Raw genomic sequence first — 24,361 nt, 5'->3', positions numbered from 1 at the left:
TACAACGGAACCACTGGTCCGATAGTTACTGGGATTGTCAAGGCTTCAGGACTTGTATTTAACTGGGAGATTTTCTGAATTATTTCAGCTCTCTGTTTAGCTAGAGCATCTCGTTCCCTGTCCTCCAATATCCTTTCGACTGAATTGTCATGTAATATCTGAGGAGTTAAAGTTGGAGCATAACTCGGGGCAGTGGGTTGTGTCTCTCTCGGTCCTTCACCACAATTTTGTCTTGGGAACAAACTTCCTGTGCCTAGGGATCTTGGTTCTTCCTCATAAAGGGGATTTAAAATCGGCATTCCTGAACTTAATGGTCTTTCCTCACCTCCATAGGGAAGTCTAGCGCAAGACCCCCTTTCTCGCGAGTATCTTGCCTCCCCACTAGTGGGTCTTTTTGGGTAAATCTCTCTGGGCTCTATGGGTCCTAGACTTTCAGTATAGGGAGGTATTTGGTAACCCCCTCCTACACTTGCGGACCAGGCCTCTTCCTGGGGTGGAGGTCTTCAAGAATTTCCCCCCTCGCTAGAAGGTCGGTGCCCTTCATTATAAGGTGGTGGACTTCTCATACACATGTCATCTAACAACTCATCATACGACTCTCCAATGGGCACCCAATGTTTGCATTTTTCTGTCCTCTTCTCCCCCCCGGGAGGACCACCCGCTGGCATCATTGGAAACAGTCCCTCAACAATCATATTCTGTCTCCACTGTTTCATCTTTTTATCTCGGGTTTCTTGTTTCAGTTTTGGATACAATTTTGTTAATCCTTTATCCATTCGGGGCTTGTCCCTCTCAAAAGCTTTGATTTCCCATTCCTCTAGGGCTTCATACTGCGTTAGTCTAGGTCTGGGATGTAAGTCATTCATTCGGGTTCTCAAATTAAATAGGATCCTACCATTAAATGTACCTTCTAACGGAAAAGCCAATACTCCGTCATCTTTTGTGTATTCCGCCCAGTTTTCCAACCATACACATGAGTGGTACCCTTTATCAAACATCATAAAAGATGCGGGAGTATTTGGTGGTGGAATGACAACACCTTCTCTGGTTTGTCCTTTTTGAAATAATTCTTGACTTTGTTCACAAGTGACAACTTTCTCTTATTTCCGTACATAATGTCGGTGTTATGTCCTTTCCACTGATCGTTCTCAAACCCTAAATGCCTAGGATCTGGTCTAGTATGCGGTCTGTACGTATGCCACATATAATTTCCTTCAAGCGACTCTCTGTTTACAAAATCACTTCCAATCTAAATGTGTTTCTTATTTTCGTGCAACCAATGAAATGCACGAATTCAAATAATCTTGACCAATGGGTGCGCGGCCTCTTCGCGAGACAGTTCTCACGCTTCGGCACTCACCCCTCCTTCACAATTTCAGCTCCGCTACCAGCCCGCTGCGTCTACCAATCCCAGCGCGGCACAGAGTGACGTCAGAGCAGCTTCGCGACTGACTCCCTCCTTTACAAGGTAACGGAAACTTTCTTTCTTTCTAAAGTGCTTAGTGCTTGGTTATTTCACAACGAATACACATTCGCCACTGTACTCAAGTGTCTAGACAGGAAAAAATGTGTTTCACTGCAAGTAAACTACTTCCATTTACTTTTCACACGCTACGGATAGATCTCTTCCGCCTATCCTTCACTCTAGCATTAGGGAACCTGTTACTTCCTCAGACTCATCCACTTTTCTGGGATATATCCGAGACTAAGGTTTCACCAGCGAACCCTTTTGCTTTCTCCCAAGCTCCGATGAACCCGCTACTCTTCCGATGTGACCCTTACTAGGTTATGCCACAATAGGAATTTTACCAATGAACTTCGTTGCTAACATTTATTCAAACATGCATTCAGAAAAACCCTAGTTAGTGCTTCCAGTTCTGCCTAACCTGCACCAACTTTCCTCGAAAGCCAGTGACCTCCGAGCAAATGGATTCTATTCACCATTCGCTATTCCATTCCCCGTGGATTCCAACAACACAAAAAACGTTTAACAAACGAATGGATTAATACATATAACATTATAATAACAAGGATAACAATTTTAAAACATTTCATAATTTTTCAAAACAAGCATTTCAAGTGAGTGATCAGATCACCTGAAATACCTATTCTCGTAGCAGCAAATAAGGTTTCCTATCTAGCAGTATCCAACTTAGTTAGTCTAACTAATCCTACCTAACCTTTAGCTATTCCCTAACCATCCTCGATGCTACCAGAAAATTACTGATAGAGATCGCAGGTCACCCGACCAATATTTTCACCACTTAGGTCTCGGGCCCATTTACTTCAATTCACCATTTGCATTGATCAGATGACCCTACAATCTACTACCAATATTCATGAGTCCCTTTCTACTATTTCCAGTGTACCCGACTTACCAACCACTGTTACGGGTACCTATGACCACGATGGGTCAGGGAGCTAGCTGTAAAAGGAAAGGCAGAAGAAATACAAACCCAACATATAAACTTTGATTTTCTATAAAATGACCACGGACAACTGGAAGTTTTAAAAGATTTATCTAGATTTCATTTTCATAAAGCATTAGGCTTACAGTTAAAAGACAGTCGATAATCAAGATAACAAAAAGCATTTAACCGTAAAGGAACAGTGTAAGGGCAATCATTTAGGTTTTCTAAGAAATAGTGAGACAGGGAACACACTGAGTGGAGTAAAATGGTAATGCCAGAATAAACTTTTATGAATGGGCAAACTTATGCTCAAATAAAATTAAGCTATTGGATATACTTCATAAACCTAACTAAGAACTCTGGAAATCCTAATCAGCTATAGAATGAGCAAAAGTGAAACACGCTATAAATCAAAGTACAGCTTTATGAGAGACTGCAATAGAGAAAATGATTTCTAAAAGGTAGGGTAACATAGGAACACGCTATGAAATTAAATGCAAATTACTTTTATGATATGCAATAGTTGCGGAAGGCATGGAAAATTATCATATGCAAAGGTATGTCTTTATTGAAGCAAAGACAGAAAATAGAAAGGTGCAGTTTTAAGAGTTTCAGTACGATATTTACCTAGACTGGTGTGAAAACCAACCCTGGCCACGGGTCAGTTAAGGACAGGAAAACCCTCAAGGACGGATAACCCTCAATGGGACAGCAGGTGCAGAATGGACACCCCAGGACAGGACAGGAAAACCAGATTAGGATCAGGACAGGACCACCAGGATACGACCAACAACCGCAGTTTGGAAGCAACGTCTGCGCTCCACCCTCTCTGCAGCTATCAGTCAGGACCCCGATTGGGTCAGCGAATTCCCCAGCAAAGTGCTCCGCCAGCACTTAAGGTTTAGTAAAACCTTCAGAGTCTATGGTCAAATTCGGACAGAGTGCTCCGCAGCACCACTGTATTAAGTCACCTATTGAGTGCGTTGGGTCAGTGACAGGTCAGCTATTCGGACAAGTCGGACAATTTCTCTAGCTGAACTCAGGCTAGTTATACTGTTTTTGGGTCAGTGTACCACCCCTCAATGTTGCAAAGTGTCAGAATCCCAAATTTCGATTGGTCCTAAGGTAGGATGGGTTAACACACCAATCAGAACAGACTTTTCTAAGGCCCTATTTACATGTTTGGGTACCGCCTAGCAAGATTGGGGTTCTCACGGAAAAGTAGCACAGAATACAATAGGAAAATATCATTGTAACAGTTTCAGAACGAGTTAACTCCATCTTGCTGGGTCGTGGGTCATTTCTCATGAGCATCTTGACTGTGGCTGCCAGCTGGCTGAGTTCCACTGTCCAAGGTTATTTCTTCCCTGGCTGCGCGAGCATGCGCGGAAGGGACCTTCAAGATGGCTCTCAGTTCATTCAAACCCCCCAGTCATCGTGATACATGAAAAGTAAGCGAAACCAAATTAAAACATAGAAATAAATGCATGTATTACATCTCATGTTCTTGTACTTCAGGCTTCTTATCTTAAAAATATACTATGCAATTAAGGGTAAGTGCAACAGACAATATCACAAGAGCAGCGGTGCAAGCTTCACCTCGTTATCACAAAGCGCGGCCATTTTATGGCTATTACGCATGCGCACCCTTTCCCTCCAAACTGCAACCACGTCATATCACGTGAGTGTGCCTAACGCATGCGCAGAAACAAATGTCAAGCAGCGGCCATTTTTATTCACAAGGGTTACTCGTATTAGTAAACCACATAGGCAAGCATCACTATGATACACATGCATATTTAGAATACATAAAATTAGTAAAACGAACAATTGGGATTATAGGATTATAACAGATTTCGAGGTTCTTGAGTCGAGCAAGTCGCGATGCGAAATCTTGCTCTATCAGTATAGTTTTTTTTAAATAACAGATAACATGGTTGCTGTTATGTGGATACAGGCATTTTATGATGACCTTGGAACCACGTGGGGGCTGGTGCTTCGACAGGGCATTCGGGTGATAGAGAGTGAGCTTAACTCTTCTTGCGCCCCGTTGTTGACACCTATCCTTTATTCAACACCTCACAGCATAATCACCATGACTCCCATGTGAACAGACATGGCTCTGGGCAGCATCCCTGTTGAACTGGAGCTCCTCATTGGCTCCAATAGCAATATAGCCCTCTCTAGATCTGAGCAATATTGGGTGCCTAGCGTGGCCAAACTAAGGTGTCGATTAGGATCGCGGTTTTCCCGCATCCTCCGGGCCGGCGGAAGCCACCGCCGGCCCGGAGGATGCAGGATAACCGCTGCGGAGCCTCTAAAGACCCACCGCCATATTAGGATGGCGGTGGGTCTTGAAATCTGTCCGCAGCTTTTCCGCCGCGGTCGCCTTCCGACCGCGGCGGAAAAGCTTTAACATGGCTGGCGGTGTCTATCAGACACCGCCAGCCATATTAGGATGGTGTAAGATGTATGCTTTTCCACGGCGGCTTTTCCGCTGTGGAAAAGCCTACGGACCTTCACTTCGGGGGCCCGTTGCGGGCCCCCTGGGTGAAGGTGAGGTGGGGGATGTACATGGGGGGTACCTATGGTACCCCCCTGCATTTGCGTGAACAAAGCAGCAGGCACCGCGCAGTGCCTGCCGCTTTGTGCACGCAAATGCGATGCATGCATCTTTAACATTGCGGCGGGTGCAGCTTGAAGCTGCACCCGCCGCAATGTTAAAGATAGAGGATGTGACCGCCACCCTGGCGGTCACATCCTAATCTGCATGGAGGGAACGCCGCAGCCCATGCGGACGTTCCCTCCTACTCTGGGGTCGCAGACGGACTCAAGTCCGTCCGCGATCCTAATCGACCCCTAAGACGGGCATCCTGCTGGTGCAGCTGTGGGCCTCTTTTTTGGTCAGTGTGGTGGCTAATGTAGGCTGTCTCTGTGCTGTCAGGATGCAGCCAGCAGCCCAGTGGGGGCTCGATCGGCCTATCACGAGGCCGACCTCCCTTTTACCAACGGGGCGGAGGTGTCATTCCCAGTCTCTCGCTGGGTCGTCCCATTATTGTATGCAGATTTGGCAGGGGGCCTGAGCCGAAGTGGTCTCACTTATTATATTCAGGTGTGGCTCACCATTGTGGACTAATCTGTGCACAAAGAGTCCTGGCAACATTTGCATTTTTTGTTATCTCAGTGAAGTTAAGAAAACATGCCTCTTTTAGAGAAACCCCTCCTTCTTTTCATAATACTTAAAACACTGAAGTAATGTGAAGTAATGAGAAAAGGCGCAATCCTCAAATGTGGGTCACTTTTGTTTTTTTAGAGTGCCCAGACCTATTTTTGATCCCAATCCAACCCTGGGAGCAAGTGCAGCAGGGAGAAGTGTGGGACCCATCGCACCCCAATCATGGCCATAAAGTGACTGGGGTGAGATGGCTGAAGAGAGGGCGGAGGGATGAGAGGGAGTGGTCAGAGGGTGTGAAGCCGGAGGTACAGAGGGCGTGTGTGAGGGACCGAGGGGTTACCATGTACCAGGACGGAACAGCAGCAGCAAAGACTGTTCCCCTCTCCCACGCGCCTCACCCCCTGCTCCCGCGGCTCAGGAAACACGTGATACTAGAGTTACAGAGACAATGACAAACACTAAAGAAATGCAGCCTTGCAACCACGAGTGTTGGCAGAACACCCTGCTCGGCACGCGCATTCTTGAAAAAACGCGTGATTAGCCTGGCTCTAGGTTCAGGCAATCTGCCAACCCGGAAGTAGAAGCATCAACCTGCAGCGGTACAGGTACTCCCACCACAGTGGGCTGCTGCTGACGCCTGTCCTTTCAGGCAAAAGCTTTGGCAACACAAACTACCAGGCCAGTATTTTATCCAAAGTGTAATTTAGTACAATGTACAGCTTTTAGGGCTAGATGTAGGTAATTTTATTTTACCACCTCTTAAATACCGAATCATACCGATTCGGTATTTAAGAAGTGGTAAAATAGAGGGGGGGAGATGTAGGTATTTCAGAATCGGTAAATACCGAATCGTTAAGATTCGGTATTTACCGATTCTGTAAATACCGATTCGGTAATGCCCATTGATTCCTATGGGCATTGAAGCCCATAGGAATCAATGGGCATTACCGAATGGGTATTTACAGATTCGGTAAATACCGATTTCAGCAAGGGTGCAGGGGGTGTCACTTTGACACCCTCTAGCACCCCAAATACAGGCATGTGTGCCACGTGGCACACAGACATGCCCTAAGGGCATGTCTGTGTGTCACATGGCACAGGTGTGCATGCACAGATGTGCATGCACACCTGAATTCGGAATTTTACCACCCAATTGGATTGGGTGGTAAAATACCGAATTCTGAAGGCCTGTAGCACTGTAAACAGTGCTACCTACATCTGGGTTTTACCGAATCGGTAAAATTACCGATTCGGTATTTTACAGATTCGGTAAATTTACCGTTTCGGTAAATTTACCGAATCTCTAAAATATTGGCCCCTACATCTCGAAAACCAATTACCGGTCGGTAACGGCCGAAATCGGCCGTTACCGACCGGTAATTGGCGACATACATCTGGCCCTTGGTCTTTAATATCAGACTCTATCTCTGAGGGGTGCAGCTTGTCTGGTAAACACAAGAAGCTAATGGCTTGGATGTGTCAGAGCAGAAATATGAGGGATTCGGAAGGAAGCACATGATTGGTGGTTTCACTTGGAGGCTTGGATGGTGCAGGACATGAAGACTCAAGCTGGGATACTGGGAGCCAGTAAATCTCCTGCAATCCAACAGCAAACCTCCTGATGCAGTCCTGAGCCTTTCACCTGCACATCATTGTTAGCAGGTTTGTTAGTCGAATTAAGTGACTGTAAGCAAGACGAGACTGCCATACCCAGAGTGCATTAGGTTATTCCATTAAAGTCCATACTGGAAACAGCATCTGCAATGAGCTGGAGGAACGTGGTCACCCGTCCATGAACATGGCTTCCTTCCCTCGCAAGAGTTGTTCTGCTGACGCTGATGGCACTTATTGGTTGGTGTTCACCACGCATGGCCTGTCCTTTGCAACTGGGATGTTCTTCTGAGTGGTACTCAAATTGCTTCAGGATTTGATGCACATGACACACTGTATGGGTGCAAACATTTCTTGCTGACGTTCTCCAGACCACGATAACGCAATGTCTGTGAAGACAGTTATAAGCGCTCTTGGTAACAGCCTAACAGGCAAGACACTAGTGATCATGAAGATCTGAGGGATCAATCAATCAATCAATCAAGACACTTATAAAGCGCACTATATACCCCTGAGGGTCTCAAGGTGCTGCGAGGGTCGGAGGGGGGGTGCTGCTGCTAGTGATCAAAGAGCCAGGTCTTGAGGAGTCTTCAGAAGGCCAGTAGGTCTTGGGTCTGTTGTATGTTGGTGGGGAGGGTGTTCCAGGTCTTGGCGGCGAGGTGGGAGGATTGATGGTTAGTTGGATTCCCTGGGGCTAGTGTATCAAAGGGACTAAGGGTTGGTCTGATGGAAGGAGACAGAATCTATCAGGGTAAGTGGGCTGTGTCCGGGAGGCTGGTGAATGGGGAGGGTGATTTATTTGCAGACAGAGAGGTAGTTCCAGAGGGACAGTGTTATCTGAAGGACAGTAGTCATTACATATATAAAATTAGCCAACTGTAGAGTACAGAGTGATGTCATTGCCCAATATGTATATTTCATTTACATAGGTACATGTAGCCTATATTTCAGTGACATATAGACAGTATAGTAAGCGTTACAAATCTTGTCAGAAACTCCTGCATCCATAATATGTTACAGTGCTTATCACATCTGATTTTATTTCAGTGGTTGCTGTATGTACCTCACTCGTTTAGCCATCGCAGACCTTTCTCCCACATACTTTTACCAACTCGGTGCCGCTTGTTGTCTCACACAGCTCGGAGCTCGCATCTGGACCAGAGATATATCGATGACTTCAAGAAAAAGGCAGGCTGTGCCGGAATGCACAAGGTCTTGGTTATGCCACGAGCCCAAGGTAAGACAGCAGAGGTGCCTCCTGAAACTCACCTTCACAAACCAATGACGCAGTGACTTCACCAACTAATGGCAGTGGTGACTTCATGAATCAATGGCGGTGGTGACTTCACCAACCAATAGCGCATTGACTTCACGAACCAATAGCGCGATGGCTTCACGATTCAATCGCGACTGTGACTTTTAAAATAAATTCCTGCTGCCACTTCCCTAAGTGATGGAGTGAATCAAGATGGACCCAACTTCATACAAGAAGTTTAAGGAGGTCTCTATTGAGCTATGTTAATCAAGAAACAGAGCCAAATAATGCATCTACCAGCACAATTTTCACACAGATTTGTTAAAAAGCCAGCGGTTCAGATGTGGCACTCATAAAATATTCAGATTCTTTCATACTGCCAAGCAAGCTTGAGAGCCTGCCCAGGTGTGCAGGGGGATTACTGTCCCCAAGAAAACACCTAATGGCACAATTTCCGTACAAACAGCCAGTTAAAAAAATTGGGTCTGGTATTGCATATTTCCTTCAATTTTACAAAATGTACATAGCATCTTGAGCTATTGCTAGAATTCCCTTCTTTCCTTTTTCCTGTCCTTTCCAAATGAGATTCAGGTTGAAAGAGGAAAAATGTAAAAATCTAAAGTTACACAATTTTCATAGTTTCCGGTAGTCGACAGTGAAACTAAAGGGTAGTGATAGCCTCATAAAATAGTGGGCATATGCTGTAAACAAACATTGGCAAAGTCAATAGGTTTACGGTTGGCTGCCATCTTTGGGCATTGTCAATACTCGTTTCATTCTGACCTATTCTATTGTTGGTGAATATTTAAAAAAATAACTAAAGGAAAAAATATTTATTTGGTTTCAAAAAGAACACATGGCCGTAACAGTCTCTTGCCCTGGATGTCCTCATTGTGAAAGAGCCGAGTGCTTGCACACACAGTGAAGTTAGCCAATCACTGTAGTGGGTTAATTATTTGCCCTGTGCTGTATGCTGTAGTAGTCAGAAAAAACTGTGAATGACACAACAACAGACCAATGGATGAGGACGGGTGACTGAAAGCACCAGGGGCATACCTTAGTCAGTGAGATTCGGGCGGAGGCGGTGAATCTCAAATTTCCCAACTACAAAAGCAGTGAGGCACAGGGTGAATGGATGAATGAATGAGATGACCAAGGTGCGGGATGGAGTGTTCCCAGGAAGAACAGCGTCAGTACTGATTGCATTAGGTGGGCCTCTGGGGCTGATTTAGAGTTTGGGAGACAGGCAATGTGAGAAGTTGGGCTGATATATGATGTTCACTAGTTCTAGTGATCACCTTGTATCAGTCCAAACAACCCTTATGGTGATTGGTTGTAAGTCAACCTTATAGACCAGCTATCCTAATGGTAGCATGGACAAAGCAGTCTTAGGCTAAACTCTTTTGGCATGTGAAGCCAGCTGTTTTACCACATATAACCCCTTGAATACCAGATGAAAGGACACCACACAGGTTGTTATGAAAATAAACAATATATTTATTAATAACAAACACCTCTGAACTCTTTATGAGGTCAGAGGGCTAAGCACATGACAATTTCTTAGGAAAAATACGATAAGTTGCACAAAATTACAATGGTGCCCTAGGGGCACGACAAACCATATACTAAGTAAATGGTATAAGGAAATCGATAGAAGGAATGGAGCTGTCCAGAGGCTGTAGGTTCGCTGGGACTACACTATCCTAACCACAGGTAAGTAATAGGAGGTCCACGGAACGCGTGTGCAGAGTGTGAACTCACACGCGAGATGCGGAACAAAGTCAATGGATAGTACAGTTTGCGAAAAAGGTAAGTACGGACAGTCTTTACTATCTAGGACTAGAACGAATGGAAATCTGGACACTAGGAGAGTTAATCTACCCTTGAGCACCGAAATGCTCTTGTTACCTCACCCACGGGCTGCGGGTGCATAGGTGTCAAAGTGTGTCGGGTTTCCGCGTCGAAGTCAATGGAGCCTTGAGGAAAGATGCTGCAGGCGACCAAGTGGAAGATGACCGGTGCGATCCACCGGTGGATCGAGGAAGAAGAGGACCTGAAAGCAGAGGGGACAATGTTCAAAGTCACTAGCCAGTGACCGGAGTGGAACCAGGAGGGAACCAGATGCTGTTGTCGCGATCAGGTGAAGAGTGGACGCTTGTCTCTGCAGCCACGTGGACCAGGAGGTGTCTTCGATGACCAGGATGGAGGCATGAGCTGTCTCACGCAGGCTCTCGCTGTCGGCGGTGTCGGGTCCGGATTTGGAGTCAACAGACCTTGGCAAAGGCAACCCACGCGGTGAGTGGAAACGGCGTCTGGGGTGGACCAGGAGGGTCCGGGGTGCTCCTCTTTTAGAAGGGAGCAAGGGCTAGTCTGGAGCAACCTGACCAGCAGTGTAGTTCTCGTGGATCATCGTCTAGGAGGCCACTAGCCAGCCGGCAAGGGACCAGACAACGCGTCGAGCAGCAGACAGGCAGAAGGGCCCCATGCAGATCTCGTGGATGCTGGAGGGCTGATCTTCGGTGCAGGAGCTCCTCGGGGCTGGGGCTTCCCAGTCCCCAAAGCACTTCGTCGAGGTTACCTCAGAAGTCGTGCTGGAAGCGAAGTGCAGTTTCTTTCAAGGTGGCCGGTCCCACGTGTCTCGTCGCACCCACGGATCTCAGCTGTGCTGCAGATGTAGGTAGAGGTCGGAGAGGTCTGGAAATACGGGTCTCGTCGGGCTCTGAAGTCTGGATCCTCGAGGGAAGATGACAAAGTGAAGCCGCTGTACGCTTGATGGTGCCTGCTTGTGCAGGGTGGACACTCCTTGCCCACAAGGGAGATTTTTTCAGTCTTCTGTGTAGAAAGTCGAAGTCCAGAGTTTCTTCTTGTAGAGTTTCAGTTCAGGATTAATCTAACTTGGAATGGGACCAGCTCCTACCTTTATTCTCCTAAAGGGGGCTGCACTACTACTAGGTCCCTCCCATGGGTGGGACCAGGAAGGGGGGTGGTTGCACCCCCTATCCTTTGTCCAGCTTTGCGCCAGAGCTAGAGCAGGGGTGCCCCAGCAACTGGTTTGAACCGGTGTATGCACAGGGCACCTGGTGTGCCCCAGGCTTGTCTCATTCCTTTCAGGCCGGTCCTACCCAATACACAAAATCCTGTCTGGGGTGGTGCTAGCACCTCCCAAGGCAGGAAACCCTTTGTACAAGCCTCCCTCGCTGGAAGGACTCCCAGCAGCAGGAGGTCAGGCTTGTTTCTGTGGTGGCAGCATCCATTTTGTGATGCTGAGGCTCTGCTTAACTTTAACCGGGGTTCACAGTTACATACATGTCGTGTCCCTCTAAAAGGGTGGAATGCTACCCCCATCGCCAGAACTGGTGAGGGGGTAGTATTCCAATTCGTATGACACCTTACTCGACATGTTTTGATAATGCTATGCCAAAGTTAGCAATAACCGCGAGGATTATAATGCACTTAAGAGTATATGGTATACCGTTATCATGGAACAGCTATAAGGACTTGGTTCCGCAAGCTGCAGACAGGCTCAGCTCATGCTAGAGCACCATCTCACATAATTCCAAGCACTCTGCCTTCAGGATTGATAAGGCCTGCCATAGGAGTGACTGATAGGAGTATATGTGTCCATTTTAGGGTTAGATATAGGTATACTATATCTACAGCAAAGGGTGATTACACCACCTTGCCCCAGCTGTGTTAACAGCCAGTTGTGTCAGTTTTTGGATGCCCACCCAGGGGTGGCATAATACATGCTGCAGCCCCTGGTAGGCCCTGGGTACACCTATGCACTGGGTACCTAAGGTACTCTGTACAGGGGCTGATAAGGGGGCCCAGTATCCAATTAGATATGTACCTAAGGTACATGGAGTCCATTTTAACAGAGAGAGCAGGAAGCCTGGGGTCCTGAATAGCAGGATCCCAGGCCAACTAAGTCAAAAACCAGCAAAACACTAGGCAAAGAGTTGGGGGTAACCATAGTCAGATATCCACCTTCCTACAGGCAACACAACAGAGTACCTTATCCATCAAACTCAAGGTCCACCTGCCCAATTTTGAGTCAGATGGAACACAAGGTTTACACTGGCAAAGTATAATTTACTCTGTCAGTGTTAAACCATCCTCTACAGCCCGACGCTGTAGGGGCCGTCGGAGGTCAGCCATCTGACTATCTGCCCTATTTAGAGTGGACAATTGAGTGGCTTTTTTTTTACTGTCCGTCACTGCCAGGAGAGGGACTGGAAATAAAGAAAAAATAACCCCTCACATACTGGGAGAAATCTTCCATAGTGTGGGATCATTAGTTGTTATACAACCACTTTATGGATTTGCTTTAAAAATAAAAAACATTGGGCATTGTGATAGCCGGCTGCCATATTTGACGGAGCATCAGTCAAGCTTTTCCTACATTGACAGAAACTGCTATGATGGCAGTTCCTGCCAATGTACCGAGATGTCTGTGGGGCATGAGGACATCTTTAAATTTGGTGGGCGGGGTAAAGGCAGGGTGGTGGATGTGGTGGTGGATGAAAATTCTGCCACGCTGTCTACCTTTACTCTGTCTACCAACCACTAAATGTGGCCCTCTGTCTAGAATGGCATAGACGACAAAACATTGTTTGAGATGTTACCCCGAACGATTGCTGGTGGTCTCGGCTATTTTCAAGCATTTGTCCCACCACCTTTTGGGTATTTGATTGCCAGTAGCATACCTGGAAACCAGAGACTGGCACAGCATTCCAAGGCTACTGCTTCCAAAGTTTGTGGATTCCAAAAAGCAGTAATTGTGCACCCATTCAAGGAATACTTCCTTGGGTGCAGATTTACTACTTGTTTGGTAAAACAGTCACTATATATATTCAAGGCCCTGATAAAAATGAATAAGTTAAAGTCTCTCAGTGAAACCAGGAAGACAATAAATTCAACACAGACATAACAGACCCGATTCAGGGCCCTCAGACCCAACTACAAAGCCTGGGATGCATTTATTTGGTGGGGGAGGGTCGCACAGCAAGCACCCCCACTGAAGTTACACCCCTGGAAAGCAGCTGCCAGTAATGACATTATATGTATAATTTTAGTTAAAGCAAAAGGTTTTGGTTAAAGCAAGACCTTAAAACTTAGGATGAAAAGAGCAGCAAAATAAGCTTTACCCTGGGAAAAACTCTACAAAAATGTCTTTGCAGGAAAAATCTCCTGGAAAACCATTTTTAGGTGTGGCTTGGCAGACCAGCTTGCCCCAGACTTTATGCGTTGAACCTAAAAAAAGAGCCTGGAGAGACTATTTTACGTTCCTTGGTTGCCAAAAGTTAATTTAAATATACATTTATTGTTAATTTTTTAAAAAATTATATTACTAAATGGTATTTTATGTACTTCAAAATGTATATTTTATATAGTAATTTAATTTCCCAATTTAATATACTGTAATTTTAAATTACCCTTCCATGAATCCTAAAAAACCCTTACCACTCCTTAAGGCTACCCACGACCCTTTATTACTCCCAACCCTGAACCCTAAAAATCCATTACTAACCTTTAGATCTAACATTCCTTGTACCCTACACACCCTTAGTACTTCTCAACAATACCTGAACCTAAAAAAACACTCACTACCCCTTACAGCTTCCCTTGCCTGAACCCTAAAACCCCATACTACCCCTTTGCACTACCCTGCCACAAACTCTAAAACCTTCCTATCCATTAAAATGACTCCTCCCTGAACCCCTTCCACTCCTTAACACTACCCTTCCCGGTACTCTAGAAACTATTAATGCCCCTTAACACTACCTGTCCCTGAACCCTAAAACAACCCTTGCTAGCATTTACAGCTACACTACCCTCACCTTAAAAACTCCTGAACCTTAAAACCCCTACTATCTCTTAATGTTACCCATCCCTGAACCTTTAGAAGACCCTTGCCACCCCTTACAGTTACCCAGCCCAGAACCCTAAGGACTCCTTACTATCTCTTAACACCACCCTTTCCTGAAACCTACAAACCCTTAAAAGCTCCTTACTAGTCCTTAACACTACCCTTCTCTAAACCGTAAACACTTTAGTACCCCTTAATGCTACACCATCTCAGAACCCTAAAAACCCCTTTCTACGCATAATGCTACCCTGCTCTGTACCTTAAAGCTCCTTACTACCCCTTAACAGCACCCTTCCATGAACCCTACAAACCCCTTAATGCTACCCTTTCTTGAACCTTACCAGCACCATTCTATCCTTTAATGCTACCCTAAAACTCTAACTACCCCTTAACACTAGCCTTCCTTAAACACTGAAAACCCATTATTACCCCTTAACAGTACCCTTCCCTGAATCCTAAAAACCCTTACTACCCTTATATGCTACCCTTTCCTGAACCGTACAAAGTCTTTACTACCCCTTCAAGCTCACATGGGGAATCTGCCTGTGGAAAACGGAGGGAGCCTAACAGTGAAATGCGGAAAAGAATTGGGAATCAAATTAGTGATTCCCAGTGACCCCATTTCTAAGGTGACCATCACTTGTGATGGCTGTTATTTTTATCACCATCTCCCTCCCCGCAGTTATCAATGCCCCCCGTTATTGGCAACACTAGGGAGGAGTTACCGGGTAATATTAGGCGTTGAGCATCACAGAAAAGCCTGCCCATTTAGTGAGTGAGAAGAACGTTCTAAGTGCATCAGTGGAAGCACTTTCAGTGCTATATCCTGCTGCTTATGTAAAGTGGAGTTTGGGAGAAAGGCGCACCGCCCACTAATGGAGGATTTTACGGAATGTAAGATATATTGCTGTTATACCATATTTCGTTAATAGCTTTACCTCAACCAGTTAACATGACGTTAACCCAAATTTAGAGATAAATAAGAAAGCATTGTTTCTGTATTTTTCCACAATTATTGGTGTAAAATTTCCACCAGCTTTTTTTGCTTGTGCTCTGGTGCTAATAGACACAACATGGAGTACTTTTCTCTTAATGTTGAAAATAGAGTTAAATGTACTGGAAACTTCTTTCCACAAATTTCACCAGATTTGTATAACTTCCCATGTATTTTAAATTATCCCCAAAGTAGTTTGTCCAAGAATTGCACAATTATACCAAATATCAATGCATGAAAATTCTAACTATTTCATATTATAGGCCTAAGTGAAGTAAAAATCCATTTAATGGTCTGTCTTGATTGCGCAGCTGTCTCAATGACATATTTTTTGAAATTCTGTAAAATATGTATAGAGGAGGCATTGGCTTGACTCCACCCAGAGGGGGATTACCAGAAGCAGCCCGTGCAGGTGAGAGCTGTGGGGCAGGGTGGTGGGGGGACTCGACAGACAACAAGGGAAATTTAAATAAATATTTAATTTTCCCTTGTCATCTGTCGAGTCCCCCCTACTCTACCCCACGGCTCTTACCTGCACGGGCCGCTCCTGAGCATTACTCGCTTACCTCATGCTATCTGCTGGTAATGTATCATTCCGACTTCCAGGTGGTTCTTCCATTAGCATGCATGGGGGATTATTCTAAATCTGCAAAATAAACTCAACTATGGGGTTGTGACTTACCCACTCACTCATACAGTCACACACCTCCTCACCCACCCTCACAGACATTCAGACACCCATACAAATACTTAGACAACCAATTGGTCACCCACACATCCACTCACATACCCACTCACACACCGATACAGCCACCTAGACACCAACTGACAGACTGATACAAACATTCACACAACCAGTCACTCACCTATACATTCACTGAGACACCTAATCACTCACTTATACAGTCAGTCACAAACCAACCGAATCATCCATACAGGCAAACCTACACCCACTGATTCACCAATACACCTTGGTATATATATATCTAACACACTTAAACTTTTTAAAAACACTCACAGTCACTGTATGATGTCACCAGTGACGTCATTTGAGATGTCATCAGTGATGTCACTGACCATGTCATGAGTAATGTATGTGAGATCATAATCAATGCATAGCGGGTGTAACTATAACTGCTGAATTTCACTGGTTTTGTATGAGTGAAACCTCAGCTTAACTATAACGTCCTTGTAACCAAACGTCCATGTAACCTTTGGTTTTTTCAGTGAATTTCTAAGTTTAAAAAAAAATGCTTATTCCTATCTATAACGTCCCTGTAACCTTTGTTTTTTTTCAGTGAAGTTCTATGTTTTTTTAAGTAGTAATGGCATTTGCAGAGTGGTGGAGAAAGGGGGCGGGCCACTGACCAGCTCTCAGGAATCCCACTGTGTAGGACTTATAGAAAGTTCCAGGAGGGCTTCTTGGCTCGAAGCATCTGAGAGGACTTCATTCCCCAACCAGTAGTGTGCAAGGAGATGCGTTACCAGAGTGGTGGAGAAAGGGGGCGTAGCCTCCAAAGACCTCTTAGCAATCCAGCTGTGTGGGACTTACTGGAGGTAATAGGAGGGGTTGTTCATCCCCAAGGATGCTCAGTAGCCAAGGGGACTTTATCCCCCAACTACTAGTGCACCAGGAGGTGCTTTTGCAGAGTGGTGGAGAAAGGGGGCGTGGACTCCAAAGACGTCTCAGCAATCCCTCTGTGTGGGGTTTACTGGCTGTAACAGGAGGTCTTGTTGGCCTCCAAGGACCCTCAGCAGCCAAGGGGACTGTATCCCCCAACCAGCAGCATGCCAAGGGGCGCATTTACAGAATGGTGGAGAAAGGGGGAGGGTCCTCTGGCAAGTTGCCAGGGTTTTTTTTCCATTCTTTTCTTCAGAGAAGGGGGTTGCGTAGCCCCCTTTTCCTGGGCCAAATTCGGCACCGGGGACTCAATCTACGGGGACCAGGCATTTTTTGAATGGAGGGCAATGTGGCCCCCTCCCAGACCCATCTGGCCCCAGAGACCCCATTTCCTGGGGCCTGGCCTTTTTTTCTTACAATTTTTTTTATAATCAAAGGGAGGGGGGACTAGCAGCCCCCATCCCAGGCCGATTTTGGCCCCGGGAAACCCATCTGCAAGGGCCCAGCCTCTAGTGTAGGTGTCACTCACAAAGGATGGGGACTGCGGGGAAGCCTCAAGGCTCATGCAGACCCTGCCGGATACCACCTCTTGTGGGAGCCGGGATTGCTTTTGGACAGAGGGAGCTGATGAACATGCAGCTCCCTCTGTCCAAGAGCAATCCTGCTCTGCCATATGCAAGCAAGAGCATTTTACATGCTCTCGCTTGTAGAAAACGGAGCAAAGCCGCCAAGGCATAGCAAACTGCAATGTCCAGTGGGGGCACCCCAGGACATTGCAGGAGCCAGCCATGAGGGGTGGCGGTCCCTATGGCCATTATTGTCTCCTGGAGGGGGCCACACAGCCCCCTCCTTTGTTCTAATTTGCCCAGGCGAGGTGGTGGTTCATACGGGCTTCCCCTGCATTTTTTCCCTATGCAGCCCCGGGTAGGTGGTGGTCCCTGGGGCTTATTAAGCCCCAGGAAGAGGGGCCCATGCGTCCCCCCTATCTGCATAATGCCTCCACGACCTGGCCCACTCAAGGTCCGATAATGGAAGAAGTGCGGTAGGCCGCGCTTCATTTAAAAAATAAAGAATTCGACCAGATCTGAGGATCCTGCTGAAAATTAACAAAAAAAATGCTTTTTTGGGCCCTGCAATGTCCCAGTGGGACCCCCTCCCCCCCCAGGCCTAGGGGGTAAAAGTGTTTCTACCCTACCCCCTTTTCTTTTTTTCACATTTATTTTTTGTGGGACTCGGTTCAACTGAGTCCCAAGATGGCTGCCAACCCTTCACGGGGGGAGAGGAGTTGGCCTAACGGCTAGGGCGCTCAACCTCGGACCTGGGAATCTGGGTTCGAGCCTCGGTAACGACGCCAAAACCTCCTGTGATTCTGGGCAAATCACTTAATCTCCCCGTGCCTAAAATGAAAGTAACTGGAAACGTAAAATGTAACGTAACTGGAAAATATGTAAAGCGCTCTGATACCTGATTCGGTTCGAGTCTAGTTTGCGCTATATAAAACTCTGCAAAAAAAAAAGTGTTGGTAGCCAATCAAATTTCAGTAGAGTTTCAGTAGGATTTGGGCTCCCAGATAGCTATATTGTTTTTTAACTTAAATATCTCTGAAACTACTGAATGGATTTACCCCAAATCACAAAAAGCATGCTTTCTAGACCAACATCTAGCTTTCTGCCAAATTTGGTTGCGTTTAGCGGTTCGGGCTGTAGTTGTGTTAAAAAAATGAAGAAACCCTGTAGAAATAGCTTTTTTCTCATCCCCTCACTTGACGCCTCACCCCAAAATTTTCAACCCAACAGCTGAACCAAAAATGGGACGTGTTTGAAAAGTTTCGTGAAGATTTGTCAAGCGGCGCCAAAGTTATTGGCAAAACAAAATCACTTTTCCTATGGATACTTTGGTCCTAACTATTACTACCTACTGGCGACCACCAGGAGGTAATATATATATATATATATATACAAACACACTCACACACACAAACAAACACACACAAAGCAGTGCAATTCAATTAAAACTGACAGAGATTACGATGACCGTACATATCCCTACTATCGGTATCTCTTCCTGGTCCGAAAACAATATATAATAAAATTTAACACAGTATAGCACAGCTCAGGAGTACTTAATTGTTGTACACAAGAGAAAACCACCTTATGAGACATAGTAGAGAAGCTGCGTGAAAAGGGTAGAAGAAAATGTTTTCTATGGGCTCTGTAGAGCAAAAAAGGATAAAGTGCAACGTGCTCTGACTTGATCTACCATCACACAGACATACAGGGAGGGAAAAAACCCTTGATACTGGATTCGGGAATGCCACTAAAAAGTGGACAAGGTTAAAACATAGCCTTGTAAGAAGAAACCTATGACATTCTTTTGAATAAATTGAAGGTAAACCTCCGGGTCAGAATTTGCGAAAGTACTCCAACGGAATGACCCCGGATCCCTTACAAACAGTTCCGCCATACGCTTATTAAAAAAAAAATGTAACCTGGCCTTTCACCAAATCAGGACTTAGGTGTTGGAAACTCTCCGGGTTTAAACATAGTTCTGGGACCCCTAACTCAAAAAAGTAGTCCTTAATATATGACAACCATAGGATTCTAGTGACATTGCCTATGGCAAGGCAGTACAATTAAATCTCTTTTGTGAAGTGGACTTCTGGCTTTCTCCAGACTCTTAACCACATTAGAAGGGGTTGTAATTTAATATAGTCTCCAACGAAGCTCATCTCCACCCAGCATGGCAACAGACAGTAGATGAGGATTGTAGGACTGCCAGGAGCCTTCGTATAAATCTATTCTCAATCTTTTGTATGGGTCTGACATTCGTGTACCCCAAACTCCAGCACCAATAGTGCTAATACATTTTTATATATATGGACAATTTTCAAAACGGAAGACAGAGTCAATAGATGTTTGGAACTGGAGTGTTCTAATTTTCGACAAACATCTCCAATGAAAAGCTGCATCCAACGGAATTTCCAGGTAGGTAAAATATGGGAGTTCGGGTCACCTCGATTCCAGAGATAGTACATTTCTGGGGTTTAGAAAATCTGGGACCGCATTTCATAATATAAGATATGGAGAAATTTGTCTTTACGCCCAAATCAACCTTGAAAGAGTTAAAAGCCTCCAATAATATCTGCAGCCCATTGGAGGGTTTAGCGAAGAGGACCGTGTCGTCTGCATACCAAACCGGGACGAGGCGGGAACCTATTTTAACCAAATCTCTACCTTTTTTAGACAAGAAATCATCCAGGCCGCTAATATGAAGTAAAAAAAGGAATCGTGCTAAAACACAGCTTTTACGTACCCCAAATGGAAGTGTTAATTTTTGACGATAAGTCTCCCTCTGTACTGTATCGAATCTGAGAAGATGTGTGCCAATGTAGCCGACGGGGTGGTACGTCTGAGCATACCCTGCCAACTTATGGCGAACACTTTGTTTATCAGACTGATTTACATATGGCCATGTCTGAACTGGGGTGGCAGAGTGGGCTAAAGAACGGTGATGGATTAAACCCAGATCTGTTAACTGGGTGTGAGTGTTTAATTGGTTCAGATGCTCCGTCCATCACCACCCCCTTTTGTACCACTTTGTTCGCCATATGTGTGGCAGGGTATGCTCAGACGTGAGTCCCTTGCTCACTTTGCCACTGGATTCAAGCAAGCCGGGCTGAAGACGGCTGAAATGCCAGAAACCGGTTCTCGGAAGCTTTTTTCCGGTCCAGGGAAGGCATGGCTTGGCAGTTCGGGCTGGACTGTTCCCATGAGGCACAGGGTCAGACTGATTTACATATGGCCATGTCTGAACTCGGGTGGCAGAGTGGGCTAAAGAACGGTGATGGATTAAACCCAGATCTGTTGACTGGGTGTGAGTGTTTGATTGGTTCAGATGCTCCGTCCATCACCACCCCCTTTTGTACCAATGTAGCCGACGGAGCAGGTCAACGCTAACCCTATCACACAATTAGTTATTTTTCTTCTATATGCACTCTACACAGAAAGCAATTTTTTTGAAACATGTTTCCAGCATTGGCAAAGCCAGTTGGACAGGCTTTAATGTGATAATTTTTTTTTACATGCAAACAGTTAGTAAATACCTGTGTTTACATTTATTGGTACATTAAAGCAGACCTGTTGGCTTTGCCAGTGCTTGTTGCTACAATATTTGATGTAGGCAATGCTGATAAACTTTCCAGTTTTGTAAAGCTGCTAAGTTTAACACCCTTGTAAAACTTCAGGGGTGGACATTTACGTTTGCAAATTCCTATATGCACAGTACATGATGCAGTGACAGCCTCAACGAGATCCTGGATTAATTAGTGTTCAGGGTATATATGAAGAAAATGTCAGTCGTCAGTTCATACAGGGAACTAGCTCAGCTGTATCCAGGAGAGTGCCCAGTGGGAGTTTCAAAATTGTTAGCAGGTCAAAAGCTATAAAAATATTTAGAAACCATAGTTGTGCATGTTTTCCATTTCATGAAGTCAGTTTTTCTGGAAATTGATGAAGTTTCATAATTTCAAACATCTCTAATTCTGCCACATCTCTTCAGAGAACCCAGGAGCATGACTTTCATGAACTCACTCTTTGAGTCCGACTCTTGGATTTGGGAATGCGATAAGCAGTGCTTAATTTGAGCCTGTGGTTTCCGGTGCTCGGCACCGGCACTTAATTGTCAACACAGGTGCTTGTGTCAGGCTGCCACAAGGGGTGCTGTCTGACTAATTTAGAGATGACCTCAACAACAGTTAATTATTAATTCAATACACATTAAAAATTACTATTACCTGCTGCCCAAGCCATTCGTATAGCTTGGGGGCCCTGAAATAGTCCAAGTTGTCACACTTGTAGGAGTGAGATGGTTAGTAGTTGTATTGCTATTGTCATTGGCAGCGCTGGCAGGGGCAATGTGTGGTGCAGGCGGCAATGGCTTCCTGATGAGAGGCCTCGCACTTACTTTTTACAAATGAGGCACTGGAGCTACGTACCCTGACTGTATAAATTAATTGTATCATATTCCTCTCTCTGTTTCAGAATACTGTGATTTGAAGCCTACCAAAGGAAAACGAAAGGTGAGTTTGCAAAAAAAAAAAGCATGCAATATCTAGACCCATGGTTCCTGTTCTAGAGAATGTCCATTCTATTATTAAATTACAGCGAGGATCTAGCTAGAGAATTGTGCAGGGGGTGTCAACCTCAGGGCGGGAGCCCCGATGTCTAGGCTGCTGCATCTTCCTACTCTTTTCCTTCTATGTCCCGGGGCGTGCTCTGCGATTGGTGACTCAATGTTTTGCGCGGGTGCTTCGCTTTAGGTTTCAGAGGATGGGTCGCAGTTCCTTTGCGGTGAAGGCCAGCGCAGCCTGGAATGCCCTTCCCCTCTCCCTGCGATCTATTCAGATCCCTGTCATATTCAACAGGAAACTCAAGACTCACCTCTTTTTTGTTAATCGCCTCTTGTACCCCTCAGGCTTCGTGCCTGGACACTAATGAGTATCCGTGCGCGCTACAAGTGGACATAACATAACATAACATAACAACTCTATCTGCTTCCACGACACAACAGATACAGGGTTCCTGTCTCTGAGTGTGCCGGAGATCTCCTGCTAATGCCTTCTGCCTTCAACGTGACTCAGGCACCCACCATGGTAGCTCCATGATGGGTAGATTCCCTAACTGAGACTCTAGATAGGCCTCACCTCTAGAGTCATGGATAGAGAAATGGAGAAGAGTGCTAGGCCCCAATTAGTCCCTCAGATCAGGTGACACTGCTGACTGTGTGGCTAGCCCATTGGTCCCAGCCTTCTCCCTGTGGGGATTGGCTGTCATACCGGTATTAAAGAGTGGATGTCAATTATGTGTTGAAAGAGAAAGCATCTGCAACCCCTGGCTGGCCCTTCTGTACTCTCGGCTTTGCTGCCTGGACCCTGGCACTGCCAGCCTAAGGATAGTCATGGGGTATATGACTCTTTACTTGCACCCGGACTGTCGCTCTGTGGTAAATCCGGGAAGCCTGTTATAACCACTGACTCCCCCAGGGGTGTGAAAAATGCCTGTGGGTTGTGGTGTACATGAGGGGCTGTGGTATCACAGGTTGGTATACAAGGCAAAGCATGCAGCTGTCATGCTTTCCTGTTGAATGTCCCATCTCTGCTCCTTGCTTCCCCCCTTATTGCTGCTTGCTGTGGAGTCTCCGGTTGAGAGCAACAAAACAACCAACAGGGATCCAATTCCTTGTGCTCACCCCAGGGTGGACAGGTCATCCTCTGGCCTGTAAAAAAGCAGCATCTTTAAAAACCTTAGGCCGGTGGCATGGCCGCTGCTCTCACCTGCCCATCCCCAATGTCCTGTGGCTAGATCTGGTACAGAGAGCTCAGCAACAGATCCTGATTGGCTGGAGGACAGTGTCATTCCCAAGGAATCTGAACATTATGGGATGTTCGTTATCATCGGACGGACCAGTCTCTAAAGGAAGATGCTCTTCTACTTGATTGGTCCTCCTCTACCACACAACGTCAGTGCTTGTTGGTGTATCTTCAGCTGCCTCTGTTTGAGATTATATGCTGTAGCCAAGACTGGACCACAGACAGAAACCCTGGCTGCCCTCTCTAGAGTAGGAAGAAGACTCAAAGACTGAGGGTAAAGGTGCTGAAGTGGCCTCCTTATGAGAGGCCTGACACTTACTTTTTACGAATGAGGCACTGGAGATAAGTACTCTGGGGGTATAAATTAATTGTATCATATTCCTCTCTCTGTTTCAGAATACTGTGAACTGAAGCTTACCAAAGGAAAACGAAAGGTGAGTTTGCAAATGAAAGCATGCAATATCTAGACCCATGGCTCCTGTTCTAGAAAAAGTCCACTCTGTTATCAAGTTACAGAGAGGATCTAGCGAGATATTTGTGCAGGTGGTGTCAACTTCAGGGCGGGAGCCCCGATGTCTAGGCTGCTGCATCTTTCCGACTCTATCTGCTCCCAAGACACAACAGATACAGGGTTCCTGCCAATGCCTTCTGCCTTCACCGTGACTCAGTCACCCACCATGGTAGCTCTCTGATGGGTAGATTCCCTAACTGAGACTCTAGATAGGCCTCACCTCTAGAGTCATGGATAGAGAAATGGAGAAGAGTGCTAGGCCCCAATTGGTCCTCAGATCAGGTGACACTGCTGACTGTGTGCTACCCATCCTCTAAAGGAAGATGTGGGAGGTAGACTGCCCTGAATCTTTATTACTCTAATGAATTAGCTCGAGGGCTGCAAAGCCCATCTGCTGTAAATGCTGCCCTGAGGACTGTTGCTTAGGAGATACATTTACCTGAGCCCCTCCCATGAGAGCAGAGCTCTGGCCAATCACTGCAAGAAAGAAGTACTCAGTATTCTACCTAAGTCAGATGTCCAGGTCCCAGTTATCAGTGAAGAGCTC

At 45.8% G+C, this 24,361-nt stretch overlaps 1 protein-coding gene across 3 annotated transcripts in view; it reads left to right on the top strand.

Annotated features, from left to right (window-relative positions):
- Positions 1-24,361, top strand: part of APOM (apolipoprotein M) — an 87,774-nt gene that overhangs the window by 61,233 nt on the left and 2,180 nt on the right. For 2 of the 3 annotated variants that reach the window (XM_078645985.1, XM_078645983.1), the window contains exons 5-6: positions 8,336-8,434; positions 21,976-22,013. In XM_078645985.1, the coding sequence (XP_078502111.1) occupies positions 8,336-8,434; positions 21,976-22,013 (137 nt within the window). Of the gene's footprint in view, positions 1-8,335; positions 8,435-21,975; positions 22,014-23,699; positions 23,738-24,361 lie in introns of all 3 variants that reach the window. The other variant, XM_078645984.1, reaches the window with a different exon arrangement.

This window comes from Lissotriton helveticus, chromosome 5_1 (genome assembly GCF_964261635.1).
Source record: "Lissotriton helveticus chromosome 5_1, aLisHel1.1, whole genome shotgun sequence".
Taxonomy (NCBI): domain Eukaryota; kingdom Metazoa; phylum Chordata; class Amphibia; order Caudata; family Salamandridae; genus Lissotriton; species Lissotriton helveticus.
This window is presented reverse-complemented; position numbering and strand designations above follow the sequence as displayed.